Genomic DNA, 17,122 nt, shown 5'->3' with positions numbered 1-17,122 from the left:
AAATTATAGAAATTCAATGGCTTACAGAGCTTTGTGCGATGACCTGTACGCATAACGCTGCTTCAACAATTGTCCACTATACATAAGACCCATCTTGAGGATTCTAAAAATGCGGTCACAAAAAGCTACTAGTCATCGTTACAATATTTCTATTATCCACCAGGTTGTGCGTCAAAAGGTACTGAAGCCCCAACAGCTTAAGCAGAAGCTTTTCCTAGAGCTCACTACTCAGTAGCCCCATGACAACAGGTCCTTCCGTCAAGACAACAAGAGTAAAACACAAGTTATTTGTAATAACAGTTTTGTAGCTCGGAGATCTTCTAGATTCAGATGCAGCAAATAATTCCTCCATTTAATGGGTGTGTCCAGAAGGTTCCCTATTCCAATTTTGTTTTCCTTTGTTGGCAGTGACCACAGAGTATTCGTGTCGGCCCCCCATGATGTTAAGTGTAAGTCCACAATATCCCAATAAGTGGGCATGTTTCATATTTTTTTTTTCACATGTTTTCCCTAAAACTCTTTGCCTTGAAACTGCCTTCCCTTCATCGGGAATCAAATTGAATGCATATGAATCTAGGAGAGGTAAAAACTGCATAACTAATTTTACCGGTACGCATCTTGTTTTGTTGAAAGCATGAATCTCTAGAAGATTTACTTGCGGTGTATTAATCATGAAATGGTTTTAGTCAGCTGAGGATGATGGGCATGAAAGGTAGGAGGCTGCAAAAAGGTGCTTTGGAACCACCTGTCTCACCTGTGCCCCGACCCGTGGTTGAATATGCACAAAGTAAGGACTAATGAATGGGTTGCTATTCTACAGATAGTGTTAATTGACATTTTGTATGTTTTATTGAGATTAAGAATTATATCCATATCCCACCCTCTATGCATGCCTGTGATAAGCATCGGTCTCTCCGCACTCACTGTGACATACATTTTCATGATAAACCCCAAGGGGGATTTAACTACTAATAGTGTGTTGAGCACTATGGAGGTAGGTGATTCTGCAGGGAATGAGCAGAAGTAGGCCTTATTGGTATGCCAGAAATTATAGTACAAGAAAAAAAGGAGGGCGTGGCTTGGCTGGCTGCAAGATGGCCGCACTCTGAGTGGGCTCTGCTGGCCAAGCTTGTTAATCCGAAATAATCCTGCAGGCATCCTCACCTTACCTGCACACCAAAGCGGATTCCTGCCTATCCTGCTCGCGAGGCGCCGGTTCATCGCACTGCTGTCCTTCTGCGAAGTCCCGGGGCGGAGATATGCCATCCTCGGCCGACACTGGGCCTGCGTTCCTGGGCCCGCGTGTGTCGGCCCTTCCTGCTCTGGAGTGTGGAGGCCTCCTGTTGCCGCCCGCAGCTGCGGCGCGTTCCGGGGACGGCGACCATTAACACCGGGTGAGTGGCGCCGCCTCTGTGGCTTAATTGGCAGGGTTGAGGGCCCGCGGGCTGTTCCGTCCTGCCCGGGGTGCTGCGGCCTGGGAGCTAACATCCTGACACCTCCGTGCTTGCCGCATTTTTTGCGGACACTGGCACCCGGTCTTGACGACGTGAGCGGCTTGCCCCCGCTGGTTCTGCCTCTGTCTGGCGGGTGCCCACCCCTCTAATCAGCGTCCCACCTGCCGGACTGAGCGGTCGCTGCCTCGGCCAGCGCCCAACTGCTCGGCGCCTGGCTCCTCTGCAGTTCCTGCCTCCCCTGGCCTTTGGACCCTCCCCAGGGTGCTGAGTGGCGGAGATCGGGCCTCGGCCTGCGGCGGCCCGGCTGACTCATCCACTGGACTGATCACTGCCTTGGGGGACTCCGCTGTAGCTTTTTGTCCCCCCACCCCTCATCGGTGCTGGTTCTTCATTGCCGCCATTGGGGCCTGTACACCGTGCCTCCCTACTGCTTGCTCCCCGCTGGGGGGACACTGCTGGAGCCTGGTACTCCCGCCCCTACGCCGGCGCTGCTCTCCTCCTGCCGCCATTGCTGCCGGCACACACAAGCTGCCACTTGGAGCGCCCTGCCTTCTTCACGGACAGGCACTTTGGTTCATGTGAATCCCTAGTGTGGCATGGGCCCCCGGTAGCGCCCTGCAATCACTGCCGACGCCTGAAGGTGCCTTCCTTGCCTCTGTCTGGCCCCCTGAAGTTTGTGGAGCATTTAACATTATCCCCGTCCTCGCCATGAGGTGGCCCAGTCCTGCGGCCTAGTGCTTGTCGAGCAGCCGTCTTCCCAGCTCTCAATGGCTTGCTGGCTGTTGGCTCCTCTGCACCCTCCATAACCTCGGTATTTGTGACTTTGTGGTGCTGGGGTCTGCCAGTGGTATGCTTGTCTGGTGCTGGCTTGGGCCCCTGCTCGCATTCCTAGGTTGTCGGCCGTTCCAGTGGGGGGGCTGTGAAGAGGGGACACTGACTGCTCCACTCGGACGCCTAAACTATCCCCGGGGCCATCCTTCCGGACTGCAGCAGTCTTCATCGGGGGGGGGATCCTGTTGGACACTTATTTGCCTTACACTATCGTCTCTTGGCAGGCGGCGCGTCCCTGTCCTCCTTGGCCGCCGGTTGTCTTGCGTAAGCCTCACTCTTGATGACTGGGTCTCTCAACATGGGGAAAACGGACCCTAGACAGCCCAAGATAGCTTTTGAGCTTCTAAGGTCTTCCCGACAGGACGGTGCTTGCTCCGAGGGCGCCGATTCTGCTGTCACCATGGATGCCCCCTCCACTCGGGATGACCTCCTCAATGCAATCATGCTAGACGTCAAGTCAACAGTGACTGGAATCGCGACACAGCTGGATCAACTCTTAGCTCATTTGCACTCGGTAAAGGCCTGTGTTGACTCCCACGACAACCGCTTACTCCATGTCAAGACCAGGGTGTCGGACGCAGAGGATGCTGCCACCCAGGACCATAAGAAACTACTCCAAATGGACAAAATCTTGGCGGTCATCCGGGAGAAGAACGAGGATTTGGAGGCCTGCTCTTGTCGGAGCAATCTCCGCATCACAGGCCTCCAGGAATCCACCAACATTTCAACGGCGTAGGAGAGCTGGGCTGATCGCGGGGCCAATTGGGGTGCGTGGAATTTGAGTTGGCTGTTCAGGTATGCTGGTCCTGTTCCAAAGATGGCCTTGTGTGCGTGGGTGAGTATCTTGAAGGTGATTCTCGCCTCAACGGGGAGCAAGTGGAGTGTGCGCAACTGCTGGGAGATGTGGCAGTGTTTTGGCAGGTTGAGGACCAGTCTTGCAGCGGCGTTCTAGATATTCTATAGCTTGCAGGTGTGGTTTTTGTTCATTCCAGCATACTGTGCGTTGCCGTAGTCGACTCTGCTTGTGACCAGGGCGTGAGTGGCGGTCTTTCGGTGTTCGAGGGGGATCATTTGAAGGTCTTACGAAGGAGGCAGAGGGTGTGGAAGCAGGAAAACGAGACGGAGTTGATCTGGCGGTCCATTTTGAGCTCGGGATCCAGGATGATTCCCAGGTAGCATGCGTGGTCCGTGGGAGTTAGTTGGGTTTCCGAGGGTGGGGTGCCACCAGGTGTCGCTCCAGGTGTTGGGGGTCTGGGCCTATGATGAGTACTTCTGTTTTGTTGGCGTTTAGTTGTAGGCAGCTGTTTTTCAGCCATTTAGCGACGGCTTCCATGCCTTCTCGAAAGTTGTGTCTGGAGGTGTTGGGCTCGTTGGATAGGGAGAGGACGGGTTGGGTGTCGTCAGCCTATAACACAATGTTGAGTCCGTAGGCTCGGACGATGGGGGCGAGTGGAGCCATGTAGACGTTGAAAAGCGTTGGGCTGCGGGATAAGCCCTGGGGGACTCTGCAGGTGGTAGGTGTAGGGTCCAAGGGGGGTCGGGGGAAGGGGGGAAATCGAGGAAAGAGTCTGACCCACTGCGTTCTGCAGGAGGGGAAGGAGGAGATCCAGTTGAGGGCCTTGTCCTGGATTCCTGCGTTGTAGAGGCTGCGTATTAGGGTGCGGTGACAGACTTTGTCGAATACCGCTGAGAGGTCGAGGAGGAGGAGGGCTACGGTTTCTCCTTTGCCCAGTAGGGTGCAGATGTTGTGTGTTGCGGTGAGGAGGGCGGTTTCCGTAATGTGGTTTTTTCTGAAGCCGGATTGGGAAGAGTCGAGGATGTTGTGTTCTTCAATGAATGTGGCGAGTTGGCTGTGGATAGCGCTTTCGAGGATTTTCGCTGGGAACGGGAGCAGGGAGGGGAGTCTGTAGTTTTTTATGTCGGTGGGGTCCACTGAGGGTTTCTTTAGGAGGGGGTTGACCTTGGCGTGTTTCTAGTCATCGGGGAATGAGGCGGTCGCCAGGGAGTAGTTGATGGTTAGGCGGAGCATGGGTGCGATGGGGTCAGCACCTCTGTTGAAGATGTGGTGGGGGCTGGGGTCCGTGGGGGCCCCTGAGTGGATTAACTTCATTGTCTTCAGTGTGTCTTATGTGGTGAGGGCTGTCCAGTTGTCAATCGCTGGTTTCCAGGTGTCGGGGGTGGTTGGTGAGGGTTTAATGTGTTGGTTGTCTTCATCTAAGTTGTCGTAGATGCTCTTGATTTTGTGGTGGAAAAAAGTACTGAGTTTGTCGCAGAGGTCTTGTGAGGGAGGGATGTCGGTAGACTCGCTGGAGGGTTGGGCAAACTCCTTGATGCTAAAGAGTTCCTTGCTGTTGTGCGCGTGGGTGGAGAGTGTCTTCAATTGCTTTTTTCCTCATTCCTCTGATCAGTTGTTGGTGGCGGCTCTGAAGTTGAGGGCTTCTGTGGATTTGGTGATCCTCCAGGCCTTTTCGAAACAGCGGCAAATGAGTCTGGACTCTTGAAGTTCGGTGGTAAACAATGTGGCTTTCTTGGCACAGGTATTGTTGTTTTTCTTGAGGAGGGCTATGGTATTGGCGCTGTCCGAGATCCATCTATGTAGTGTTTGGGCTGCCGTATTGGAGTCCTCGTTTTCCGCGATGGTTGGGGTGGAATTGTTCAGTGAGGAGGTTAGCTGGTCATCGGTGATTTTGGTCCAGTTTCTTCATGGGAGCAGGTGCTGGTGTCTGTGGATGGTGGGTGTTCTGAAGTTGAAGTGGACGCAACAATGGTCAGTCCATGGCAGTTCGGTGGTGTGGCTGAAGGTGATGGAGTTTCCTGTGAAGAGGGGGGTCGAGGATCTGCCGAGTGCGTGGGCTCGGTCACGATCTGGCTGAGTCCTTTGTTGTGTAGGTTGCCCCGGAGGGATGTGGTGTTGGGGTCCAGTTGGTTGTCGAGGTGAAAGTTGAGGTCTCCCAGCAGGGTGTAGTTGGTGGATGCGATGGCCTGCGGGGAGATGATGTCAGTGATTGAGTTGGCGAAGGGTCCGGAGGGTCCAGGGGGTCAGTAGATGAGGATTCCTCTGAGGTGGCGGTGGGGCTGACCAGTATCTTGAAGTGTAGGTGTATCATCAGTTCTGTCGGTTTGTCTGGGAGTGTGCTCAGGCGGAGGCTGGATTTGAGGACGATGAAGATTCCTCCTCCTGGGCGGGTGGGGCGGTCCTTCCTGGAGATCTTGTATCTTTGGGGGATGGCGATGACCGGGCCTAAGGTGTTGTTGGTCCAGGTTTCGGTGACTAACACTACATCAGGGGTGGTGCTGTCGAGGAGGTCCCAGATTTCTGTGGCATGTTTGTGGATTGATCAGACGTTGAGGAGGATGCATTGCGGGGACTTTGGTTGGGTTGTGTTCTTGTGGGTGGGTGGTGCTGGATCCGTGTTCTTGGTGGTGCTGCAGGTGTGCCAGCAACGGTGACAGCTGAAGGGTCCCTGGGTATCGGCTAGTGATGCTACCTTGCAGTAGTTGCGGCCTGGGATGAGTGCGTGGAGTGCTACTGGGTCGTAGCGTTAGTGGTGCAGAGGTCCAGGGTTCCTGGTGCTGGTTGCGGTCAGGCCTGCATTTTGCGCGCTAGCGCCGCTGCAGCGCAGTGGCTGCCAGTGAGTAGGGGTCGGGGAGGGCTGGACAGCTTGGAGGCGGGGAGGGAAGCTGGATTGAGCCGGTCACGCGGGGGGGGGGGCATAGGGGCAGGGAAATAAGGGATAAAGGAGATAAAGTAAAGGGGGAAAATAAGCAGAAATAAGGCACAAAAGAGCAGAGATGCAGAAAAGTGCAGAGAGGTGAAAAATAGAAGAGGGCAGAAAAACAAGTGAAAGAGCAGAGCGAGAGGAAGGAGACCACCAGGGATGAGGTGCAGGGAAACATGCAGATGGAGGAGGGCCTCGATCACCAACACTCGAGAGTGCAGGGACGGGGCAGGCCTCACTTAATGGTGGAGCTGCAAGGGTGGGAGAGCAATTTCACTGACAATGAGTCTGTGGTCTTGCTCGCCTGTCCCCGCAGTGGCCGCCATTAGGTAGGGGGTGGGGGGGGCTGGACAGTTGAGAGTCGGGAGCAGGATGAGGAGCTGGATTGGGCCAGTTGCGCTGGGGGGGGGGCACGGGGGCAGCAGTGGCGGGGAAATAAGGGATAAAGGAAAGGGGGGAAATAAGCAGAAAAAAGGCAGAAAAGAGCAGAGATGCAGAAAGGTGAAAGCAGAGCAAGAGGAAGGAGACAGAGGTCCACTAGACCACCAGGGATGAGGCGCATGGAAACCTGCGGGTGGAGGAGGGCCTCGATCACCAACAATCGAGAGTGCAGGGGCAGACCTCACTTAATGGTCGAGCTGCGAGGGTGGGAGAGCAATCCCACAGACAATTAATCAGTGGTCATTATCAACTTAAGGTATTTTCTGTGACATTTGTTGATGGGGATATCGAAGTAGACTTCCTTTTAATAACTATTCACCATGTAATCGCCCACTTCTTGCATTTGGATACTTGCTGTCATTTTGAATTTGTGAGTCTTAAAGACCTTATTTAGAACTCTCAGATCAAAGATTCCCTTAGGTTAGGTCTTTCTTTGGTATTACGAAGTATACTGAATGAATTCATTGGTTGTATTCGTCTATTAGTACTGCTTATACTGCTCACTATTTTAAACTATGCCTCTATTACTTATTACAAAGGCTTGAGCTGTTCCAATTTGTACCTTTGTCTCTTTGAGGTGATTCTGGGTAGTCTATTTCCTAGTTCAGGAGAATACCTTCATTGTACCACTTTTAGTACCCATTTCTCTGAGGTTATCTTTTCCCATCTCCTTAAGGCCTTCCCCGGTATGCCCCAAACAGGGTTTGGGTGTTGCAGGCAGTTTGTGCGAGTCATTTTATTGCTTGGTCAAATTGGTTAGTTGGTCAAATTCTTGGACCAAACAGAATGTTATCATTACATGCACCCAAGTTATTAGAGAACAATACTTTCTAGTTGAAGAGGACAGCAAATGGACTAAACAGATAGAGATAGCAATTGACTGACATGCAAGTGAATCCACTTTGACTCGATGTACCATTTAATAAAGTGCCTTTTATTGCATCGTCTGCTTTCAACAAATGTGTCAAATGTTCTTGCTGTCTAAATCGGAAACAATGAAATTAGATACTACGATAATAAGCCAGCGTTGCCACCAACACCACACTTACCTTGTGAATCCACTCATACTCTCCAAACTTGGAATCAAATGTTCCTTTCTGTAGTGACCTTAACTTCAAGGTAAAACGAGGTCCAAGCTCCTGCATTCCAACTTTCTTGTCACTCTTGAAGATATATCTTGAAAATGATTCAATACATTGAGTTAGACAAATCTCAGAAGTGCTGTTCGAAATTAAACATACTATATTAAACCATTAAGGAAAAAACCTACCTGTGGAATCTAAAAAATATATAGTCTCTCTGATTGTGAAATGTGGCTACTTGTCGTCCGGTGAATTGAGGATCATGTGGAAAAAGTGAAGCAAACATACGTCCAATGGTGTGACCTAGACGGGTTGTAAAGTTGTTTAATATCACCTCCGGCTGGTGTTCCGTTGGTGTTTTTCCTTTTCTCTGAAATAAAGGATAGGCATATTACAATTATTTACAAAAATAAGATCCACAATCAAGTTATGCAGATATGCACACAAACACACTAGAGAGGTCAGTAGAAAAATAAGGCACAAAGGAATCTCATTCCGAAAAAAACAAGAACATTTATTCCATGCTTAGTAAATGCAGACACAGTTGTCACACAATAAAACGTTGCAACACTGGCATCAACATGAATAAAGGCGGTATAAAGATGCCAGATATAGAGATCTATTCTAGGCGTGCATGGAGAAGATAACCAGTTAAACAAATCAGTGGCTTGTGCCTTAGGGCGCCGGAGTGCCACCTTTCTGTAGTGCAATCATATTTTTTAAAATGTATTATTCATCTTTCTTACAGTATTACTTTTGACCTGGCTGGATGGCCCGAGTTTTATGGTGAGACTGCCAGGCTCTGACCGACCAGTCATGTGTATTGCGCATGCATCAAATCTCGATTGCGGGATGACGTCATAACGCAGGGTTTACCTCTGTACAGCCAGTGTTTCCCATGAGAAGAACTGGATCCTATGTTTTGCTCAGCACCGATGAAACATAAGTCTGGTCGGGCGCTGCAACCTGAAGCCCTGCGTTCTATAACCCATGTCACACATGGGCAGTCACTCCATTGTTAGATTAGAATGCCACATTGCCTCCACCCTTTACAGCAGTCTTTCTTTACGGCAGTCAGTCAACCCTTAAAAAATAATTTAAAAAACTGCCTGCCTGCCACTGTGATTGGCGCAACGTATTGCAAGACAGCCCTAGAGTCAAGTCGTTCTGGTTTATAAAGAGTCAAAGGCACTGTAATTAAATAGTGCTTTTTGCGTGGTTGGCGCTTCCTACTATCTCACAATTTAGTTCCAAAACTTCATGCATCTAAATAATAGCACATCAAAGCTACATTTTTAATTCACTCAAAATAACTGAAGAGGCAGCAAAGCCCCATTTCACTCGAATACAAGATTTTTCAGTCACCACTCTCTCTCCTCGGATCTAAAAGCCTTGTATATTAATGTTTTTAGATGGGTTTTCTGTGGTCTGTCTCTTCTCTTCAAGCAATACATCTAATGGCCTTCGTGACTTGTGCACAGATGAAATATTGCACTTGCTGACAGTGGCTTTAATAGACCGCAGTTGTTGAGCTCATAGTATTGTGGTCGTATAGTGCCCGATTCCGTACATTGTCTGCCACTGTGTTTGAGAGACTAGGCGCACTGTGTTGTGAAAATATGTTAGAACTTAGGCTTTTTTAAAACCATGTCACTGTTCCAATATGTATTCATTCCCAACTCTTCATAATGTGCGCGCCTCTTGGAGAAAAAAGCGTGGGAGTGCAAAGCTTAGAAGCACATAGTTCTCAGTGCGATATTTTCTTTTATAGATACAATGGCATTTGTAACAGATGCATTCTAGACCTCAGATTTGCATCTCTGCCCGAAAGAGCTCTGGTGAATTGCAGGTTCTTTCTGAATTAGAGTTTTTGTATGGATAGCTGCTTGATAAACTATTTGTGGCCGATATTTTAAACTGCAACAGTTCTATTGTAGCTTGCAGCCACAGTAAAAGAAAGCAGGAAGCAATGAAATTAGTCTGTGGACCTGCCTGGTAACAATAAGGTAGTTCAGTGAAATAGTGTGTTTACTGTATAGAACTGTGCGCAGTCCATAGCAATGCCAGCAGACTGTACTCAACCTTTTACATATTTCTTAGATTTTTTGATAGAGACATTTTACTCTCTTTATTGATACAGATTTTATTACATTATCAGCAGCACTGTCTGTGCCATGAGCATGTAAAGGTGATGTAATTTGTTTGCTGTGCGATCATGCAGTTTCTTTGTAACAGAGCATTAGCACTTCTGAGCGAGCAAAAAAGAATGTGTAGATGTTTTACCAATGGACTTTCATCGTGAAATCTGAATAACCTTTGACTTGGTCACCCTACTCCGTTCCACATAGAATCTCAACCATAACATATGACTGAGAACCTGCTTCAAAGGGACTGGATCGTATGTATGGAGGAAAGATCCTTTTAAAAATCGATAGGCCGTGGGTGACTTTGCGTACCCTGTTTTTCTTTACTGCCTGGAATAAAGATTGCTGTACCCAACTTTTATAGGAAACTACATTCCAAAGTTCATGGTTTTGCCTCCATTTTGTGATACTTTTGTTAGATAGTTTCAAGACCCCTTACTTAAGGTAAAGCTTATTGACATAACTCAAAGGAGCCTGTTGAGAACCAGTTTTAAAAAAAAAAATGTAGGTTTGGTTGTGTAGAGTAAAACGTGTTGTAAATGTCAGATTTTGGCCTGCCCGTTTTCAAATACTATCAGGGCAGAACTACACTTACCTCCAAACATTCTACAAGGACTTTAGGCTCGCTCCCTCCACTAGGTTACTTGTTCCAGTTTGAGGAAAGAATTTATGCCTCTCACCACTTTCAAAGTTCACCAGTCACCACTGGTTAAACATTCATGAAATTGCTTTACCAGGTAAACGCATGGCATAACAATGAAAGTAATTGGTCATGGTGAAGCTCTTCATACGCACAAACCCACTGCACATGAAGTGAAGGTGGGACTATCGTTATGTGATGGGAGGCTGTAGCTGGAATTTAATAATTGGTACAAACACACTACTCTTATCTTCAAGGACTCTTACACATGGTTTGCAAAACATATCTACTCACATTATACTGTCCTAAGTAATGGTGACTGTGTGAAGGAATAGCAGACAACTCCACTTTCACATGGTATATAGGGAAGCAAAGATGTGTTGTGGAAAAATGCTTTGCAGTGAATGAAAATGGTTTACTTTTTTCAATTTCTTTTTTTTTCTTTCTGCTACTGTCGTATGTTTGGGGTTAATTACCCAATTTTTCACTGCCCATTAATAAAACAAGGGCCTGTTTTTTTTGTGAATACCATCTACATTGATTTCAAACTTCAGATAGTTTTAAGTTCATCATCCTTAAATCTTTATTCGATTTTGGGAGAAAAAGAAAATCAAAGCATTACAATACATCACATGCATCAAACTACTTAATAACGAACATAGCATCATAGAATGTTTTACAAAATAAAGTGTGTGTGGTTCCCCCCACTGATTTCCTACACCTTACTGCCTCTTTAAAAAGGGAACATATTCTGAAGTAAACATCAGGGCTGCCTAAAAGCTGTAGTTCCGGTACCCTAAATATTTTAAAATTGGCTTTAGAGTAGAAAAAAGAATCTAAAAGTTTGCAAAAACAAACATACAATGCACCAGGGATTGTTCAGACAAACCATCACATGGGCATGCGTTAGCAAAACCACGAAAAAGTACTTTGATCCTCTGAGAAACACAAAAGACGTCACACTGCACCAACCCTAAAGCATAAAAGATATCTTTCCCAAAGTGCAAGTTCTTTTTTTTGTTTGATTTTATTGAAGAAATAAAGAAGGGGAGGGGTGGGAGGGAAAGGGGGGAAGTAGTAATTACAATAAATACAGAAATGAAATAAGCAATACATTAAAAATTCTCCTGAAAGGCAAGCATAACAAGCATGAGGAATCATGAACATATCATATGAATACGAATGAAAGTTACAGTACAGTATAATGAAACTTTAAAATTACCGCAATAAGAAAATCATGGAGGTTTGCGTACTTCAACTGTGCTAGAATCTGGAGAGGCATGTACAGGAGCAGAGGAAGAAAGATATGTTACCAAAGGAAGCCAAATCAGGTCACGTTTAATTGCCAGGGAGATGGGGGACACATAATTGGTATCTAGACGATGATGAAAGCAGACCGCATTCCACCAAGATTGGTAGGAGATACTTGCAGCATGCTTCCAGTTAGAAGTAATGGTATGGAAAGCCACAGCTATTAAAAGGTCAAGTAATAGGTAGTGACGGGGGAAACGTGCAAGTTCTAAAGTGTAATACAGCACGGGCTCAACAGGTACTAGTGTCAATAGCTAATCTCTATAAGTAGCTTTGCTAGATTCGGTATGCAATCTAGGAAACCGGCAGAGTTCTTGAACGGAGCTTAGGTTCCTGCTTGTGACTTCTTGTTAGGTGACTCAAACATGTTGGTCAAACCTAATTCATTAAGGGTATTATAAGCATACCATAACCCAACAAAGGATTCAACAGGCTGTAAATTGAGAAAGTCTAGTATACCGTCCCTATTCAAACTGGCCTCACTATTAGCCCAAATAGTAACCTCTAACAGAAGTGGAACCAGCATAACTTTCTCGGAGATATACTGTAGGCTTAGCTCGGAATGAATAACAAAATGAGAACTGATGGGAGAGAGGTGGAGGAGCGGTCTACTTGTACAGTTTTCCTTTCTCTGTAGAAAAGTAACATTCTGATATCCCCAAACACCTGCACCATACAGAGCTGCTTTAATGGACTGGGAAGTATATATATTCAAGTGGGGAGAGATGGTTCCTCTACCTCTAATCTGGGGGATATTAAATATTGCCGCTGCTGACCTTCTTGAATGAAGTTCTAACATTTAACTGGAAAGAACCTGAGAAGTTAAAAACAACTCGCAGGTAACAGATAGTATTAACACTACTAAGGGATTGGCCGCTGACCAATAATTTAGGAACATTTCTCCTTCCTGGGATACAATCCGTAATATGAGACTTTCCAAAATTGGTAATTAGGTATAATTTACTCATAAAAGTCACAAAGGACTCCACCAATATGTGAAGTGCTCTCAAGGACCGTGCCATAAGTACTACGTCATCTGCATAGAGTAGCCATGAGACAAGCAAGTTCCCTATCTTCGGGATATCAATGACTTGGCAGTTCGGTCTAGACTGTTCCATGAGTCACAGGGTCAAGACTGGTTTGCATGTGGCTGGGTCTAAACTGGGTGGCATGGTGAGCAAAAGAACGGTGAATTTAACCCAGATCTCATGACTGGGGTGAATGTATAATTTATTTACATTCAGTCCATGATTTGTTTGAGTAGCGCTAACCAAAAAGGAGCTCTGGTTATAAATGTAGATGATAAACAACAGCGGGGGCAAAATGCAACCCTGACGCACTCTCCAGTTAATGGGAAGATGCCAGACATTTTTACTGCCGGACCCAATTAGACTTTAGCAGCTACATTCTCATGGTGGATATGTAAAAAAATTAAAAGTGCAACCTCACCCCCCAGATCCAACAGCATCAGTCAGAATGTAGTCCAATTAATCAAACCAAATGCTGTTGAGAGGTCCATGAAGGCCAGGTACAGTGGGCAGTGCCTGGCTATGGTATACTTGTCAACAATCAAGTGCACGTTTAGACACTTGTTCCACTGTACCCAGCTCGTTAGAAAACCATACTGATTGGTTAACAGATTATTATTTTGTTTACCCAAAGTCTCAAACTCACCCTGCACAGGTTCTTAACATTGCTGTTGATAGGAGATAGGGCGATAACATTTGGCTGACATACGATCAAAATGGGGACTGTGGTTGAAAGGCCTACGAGCGTGGGATCCTGCTGCACAGTGAATTGCTGAATATATTCGTGAGAAGGGGTCCCCACAGGTCAATATTACATTTTATGAGGTCCACATGGACACCGTCCAGCCCTGGGGCTTTGCCGGATGGCCTCTGCCACTTCCAATATGTTAACAGACAGATTAGGTGGGCTAGTCAATGTTTTTCGAAGTAGCACTCCTTGGTTCTTCCCTTCTGCTAACTGACAGATGTCTCTGAAATGCCTAACCCATTTCGAGCTCGGTACACAAACTCAAGCGGGAGTTGGCATAGACCCTAATCCTTTCGGCCATATACTGTGACACATATCAATTCTTGGAGAACGCTGTACTTTCTAAGAGTTCCTAATCCATTTTGTTCAGTGTCTCCTTCCCTAACTTCACGGTTCTATTGCAAAACTTTCAGGCTTTGTAGACATCAATAGTTTCTTTTGGTTTGGCTGAGAGAGCCTTGCTTAACCGGCGATTAGCAGCAGAGCAATGCCTCTCGAATCATCTAGAGCACTCCTGAGCACACCAATTAAGCTTCATCAAACCACTGTGGATGCATGACCATAGATTTTCGTAATGGGCTAACATGACTTCCCTACTCACTTCTACTGACAGTTCAAAAATATGTCCAGATGATTCTTCGAAAGCAAGCCAAAGGTAGTCCCTGGTTCTTTTAAAAGGCAAACAGCCTTAAGCCATCATTAGAATGCTGCATAAAGGGGAATGACCTAGCAGGGGTTTTTGCCCTGAGCAGTGGAAAGTGCCCTATCACACTTAAAGCATTATGCCTCTCCCCCCCCCCCAAATCCCAGTGTGTCCCAAGTACAGTACCCTGTGAAAAGCTCGATGACAACTTTCTTGTTTCAAATATATAGCAAAAAGGAGAGCAAGGAGGGTCAATCCCCTTTGTTGACATTGTCCACATTTTCAAAGTGGAGTGCAACTAAATGTTGATTCAACTCCTCCTCTCTGGTATTCGTATTGCCAGGGAAAGTTTCAAAACCCTTGGTCCCCTGCAGGTCTAAATTAGCCGATAATACTGATTTAAAATTCCCACAGAGAATATAATTAAGATACAAGACCCCAACACCTATAGGATGCTAATGAGTTCTAAAAGAAAACAGCTTGATAAAATGGAAACAAATAGGTTTTAAAATTCACTATATAGAGATTAATCAAATAGGAATAAAAGGACTGCTTTTTTTGTCCTTAATGAGCAGGGCTTGAAAGGCACAACTTCAAGACACTTACACACACACACACTTACACACACACTTACACACACACACACTTACACACACACACACACTTACACACACACACACACGCACACACACACACACACACGCACACACACACACACACACACACACACACACACTTCTTGACAATGACACGTCAACACTGAGGTTCAATCGAGGGGAAATGGGGAGAGGGTAGTGTTCCAAGTTTCCTGTAGGGCAATAACATTTTGCTGCAAAATTATTCCATGACGGGTAAGTAATCCTATCCTTAAGGTCAGCAATGTTGCAACTCGGAAGAGAAAAGTGACGACGGGTATTCGCATCCTGTGAACTATAATCCTTTATCAATACCTCGCTTCCCACAGAATTGTCAGTGGGAGGAAGCACCTTAGTGGCATCAGCAAGTCAATCCACATGTGAACAACTAGATAGAGCTTCATAGTGATTAGCTACAGATATAAGAACCTTGTCCACTGCACAAACTGAGGAAGGATTAAGGGCCGGCCAGTTGCAGGATTTTGGGCACTTGGGGTATATCTACCAAGCTTCTTGAGCTGCTAACTTTGGGCAGAATTATCTGTTTGTTGCGCATCACCATGTAAGAGGGACTGTTTTATTAAGGTACCGTTATGGAACAGGTGATATGTTGCCCCTGGCTAAAGCCTTGCTCATGGACCCAAACAACAGGCTTTGTACCAGAAGGGGAGATCTCAAATTTACAACAACAGTCACCACATGTATCGACTGGACTAATCCGAATACAACTAGCACCTTCAAGTCAGCAAAATAGCAGGAGAAAGTGAAACCGCTGTTACGTTCAAACCAATCCAAATCTTTGTTGTGTGGTTCCTTGTTACACTCCCCCCTGGCCTCGATGTGGAGGGAGGAACTCTAATGAGAATCACCACATAAGGGCAGGCTGAAGGAGGGAGGATTATGGTAACTCAACTGGAATTCAGAGTTGCCATGTACTCAGCATGCCCAACCATATGGTGATATACTGATGAACTTGCACCTCTCTGGCCAGAGCTGAACTCACTCGTAAGTGGCGTTTGCAGTCCAGAAATTATGTTGGGCCTCAGCATCAAGGTAGTGGGGCTGGCACATCTTGTACTGGTAATGAGCTCCACCCATCCCTCCATACCCCCAGGTAAAATATGACTGCAAGAGGTTGGCAGAGTAACAAATGTTTTTTTAAGTTATCCACAGCTGCAACGTTTGATAAGGTGGTAGTTTGCAGCATCTCCCAAGTTAGAGTCGCGAGCTGTAATTCAATAGCTTTTAGTCGAACAATTAAAAGAGGGAATTTCTGCCTGTAGATGCACCTTGAATGTGGCGTAACAGCCCTCCACAAGGTGCTCTATACAAAGAGAAGTTGTGCCTCCCAAATTGCCTAATGGAGTTGAGGGAAAGTAAGGGCGGGTCCAGGAGCAGTAATCTGACTAGATACCTCTTTGCTGGTTATGGGTCCCCCGCTTTGCCCTCTTATTGGGTGTAGGCTGGGGACTATTGTTTGATGCCACAATGGTTGGGTTCAAGACATCTACAGCTGAAGTGGTGAACACTGGGCCAGAGGACATGTCACTCTTTACAGATGATGTTGCAGAACCCAAACTCACATTCTTTTTTCAATCAGGGCAATGTCCGTATTAATAACTCCAATTGCCCTTTCTAACACTGTGGATGGAGGTACTTTTCGCTGGAGGAGTGGAAACAGTGTCTTGGTGATTTCTTTTCCCCCATTTTAAATAATAGATCGACAACCACAGGCAATTATTCCCAGAACACGATTAGGAAGTATGTGGGCATGGAGAAGGATAGTGCTCCAAAGGGCATGGATGGGCTTGCCCTTGGCTCCAGCAAGTTTTGCAATTCCTGCGCTGCGGGCCCCTGGAGTGCGGTATAAGTGCCAGGTACACGTGTCTCCACCCTCACAAAGAGCCTTCTGGGGGTTGTAGTGCCCCCCGCTCTCCAGAAAAGGGTGCTCCAAGCAAGCTACATCTCACTGCCTTACCAGGTTTTATCAATTGCAAATTGAGGTACGACTTAAGAAAGGCAGGCATAACTCAGGATCATCATTAAATTAAACCAGTTTTGCACATCAGCCTCATAATTCTATGTCCCGATCATATCAACCGGTGCCTAATGCTTCTGTCATGCTGTATTGTTTAATTCAAAGATAAACGGAGAGAAGTAATATTTACTTTCAGATGAAAGGCAAGAACTGGAACCCAGATTTAACGAACAAGCAAGACTGGAATGCTCCGAATATAGTGCTTGGCACTGGAGGGTCAACAACACATGGCTGAAGATGGAAAACTGATCAAGGGTGACATTATTAAACAAAGTAATTGTCAGAAGAGTTAGAAACTCCAGAGAGCTAAGTCTTTAGTAAAAACAATCATTATGAATACGACTGTAGCCTTGACAAGAAGTAGTGGGGAGTAGCCTTTACTGCAAACCTTAGGTAAATATGCCATGC

At 46.5% G+C, this 17,122-nt stretch overlaps 1 protein-coding gene across 2 annotated transcripts in view; it reads right to left on the bottom strand.

Annotated features, from left to right (window-relative positions):
* Nucleotides 1–17,122, bottom strand: part of RPF1 (ribosome production factor 1 homolog) — an 88,591-nt gene that overhangs the window by 2,505 nt on the left and 68,964 nt on the right. For both annotated transcript variants that reach the window (XM_086954304.1, XM_086954301.1), the window contains 2 exons: nucleotides 7,716–7,897; nucleotides 7,495–7,621 (listed from right to left, as the gene is read on the bottom strand). In XM_086954304.1, coding sequence (XP_086810430.1) covers nucleotides 7,495–7,621; nucleotides 7,716–7,897 — 309 coding nt within the window. The remainder of the gene's footprint in view (nucleotides 1–7,494; nucleotides 7,622–7,715; nucleotides 7,898–17,122) is intronic.

The sequence above is a fragment of the Lissotriton vulgaris genome, chromosome 1_1 (genome assembly GCF_964263255.1).
Source record: "Lissotriton vulgaris chromosome 1_1, aLisVul1.2, whole genome shotgun sequence".
NCBI lineage: Eukaryota > Metazoa > Chordata > Amphibia > Caudata > Salamandridae > Lissotriton > Lissotriton vulgaris.
The sequence above is the reverse complement of the archived record's forward strand: the minus strand, read 5'-3'. Positions and strand labels throughout refer to the sequence as shown.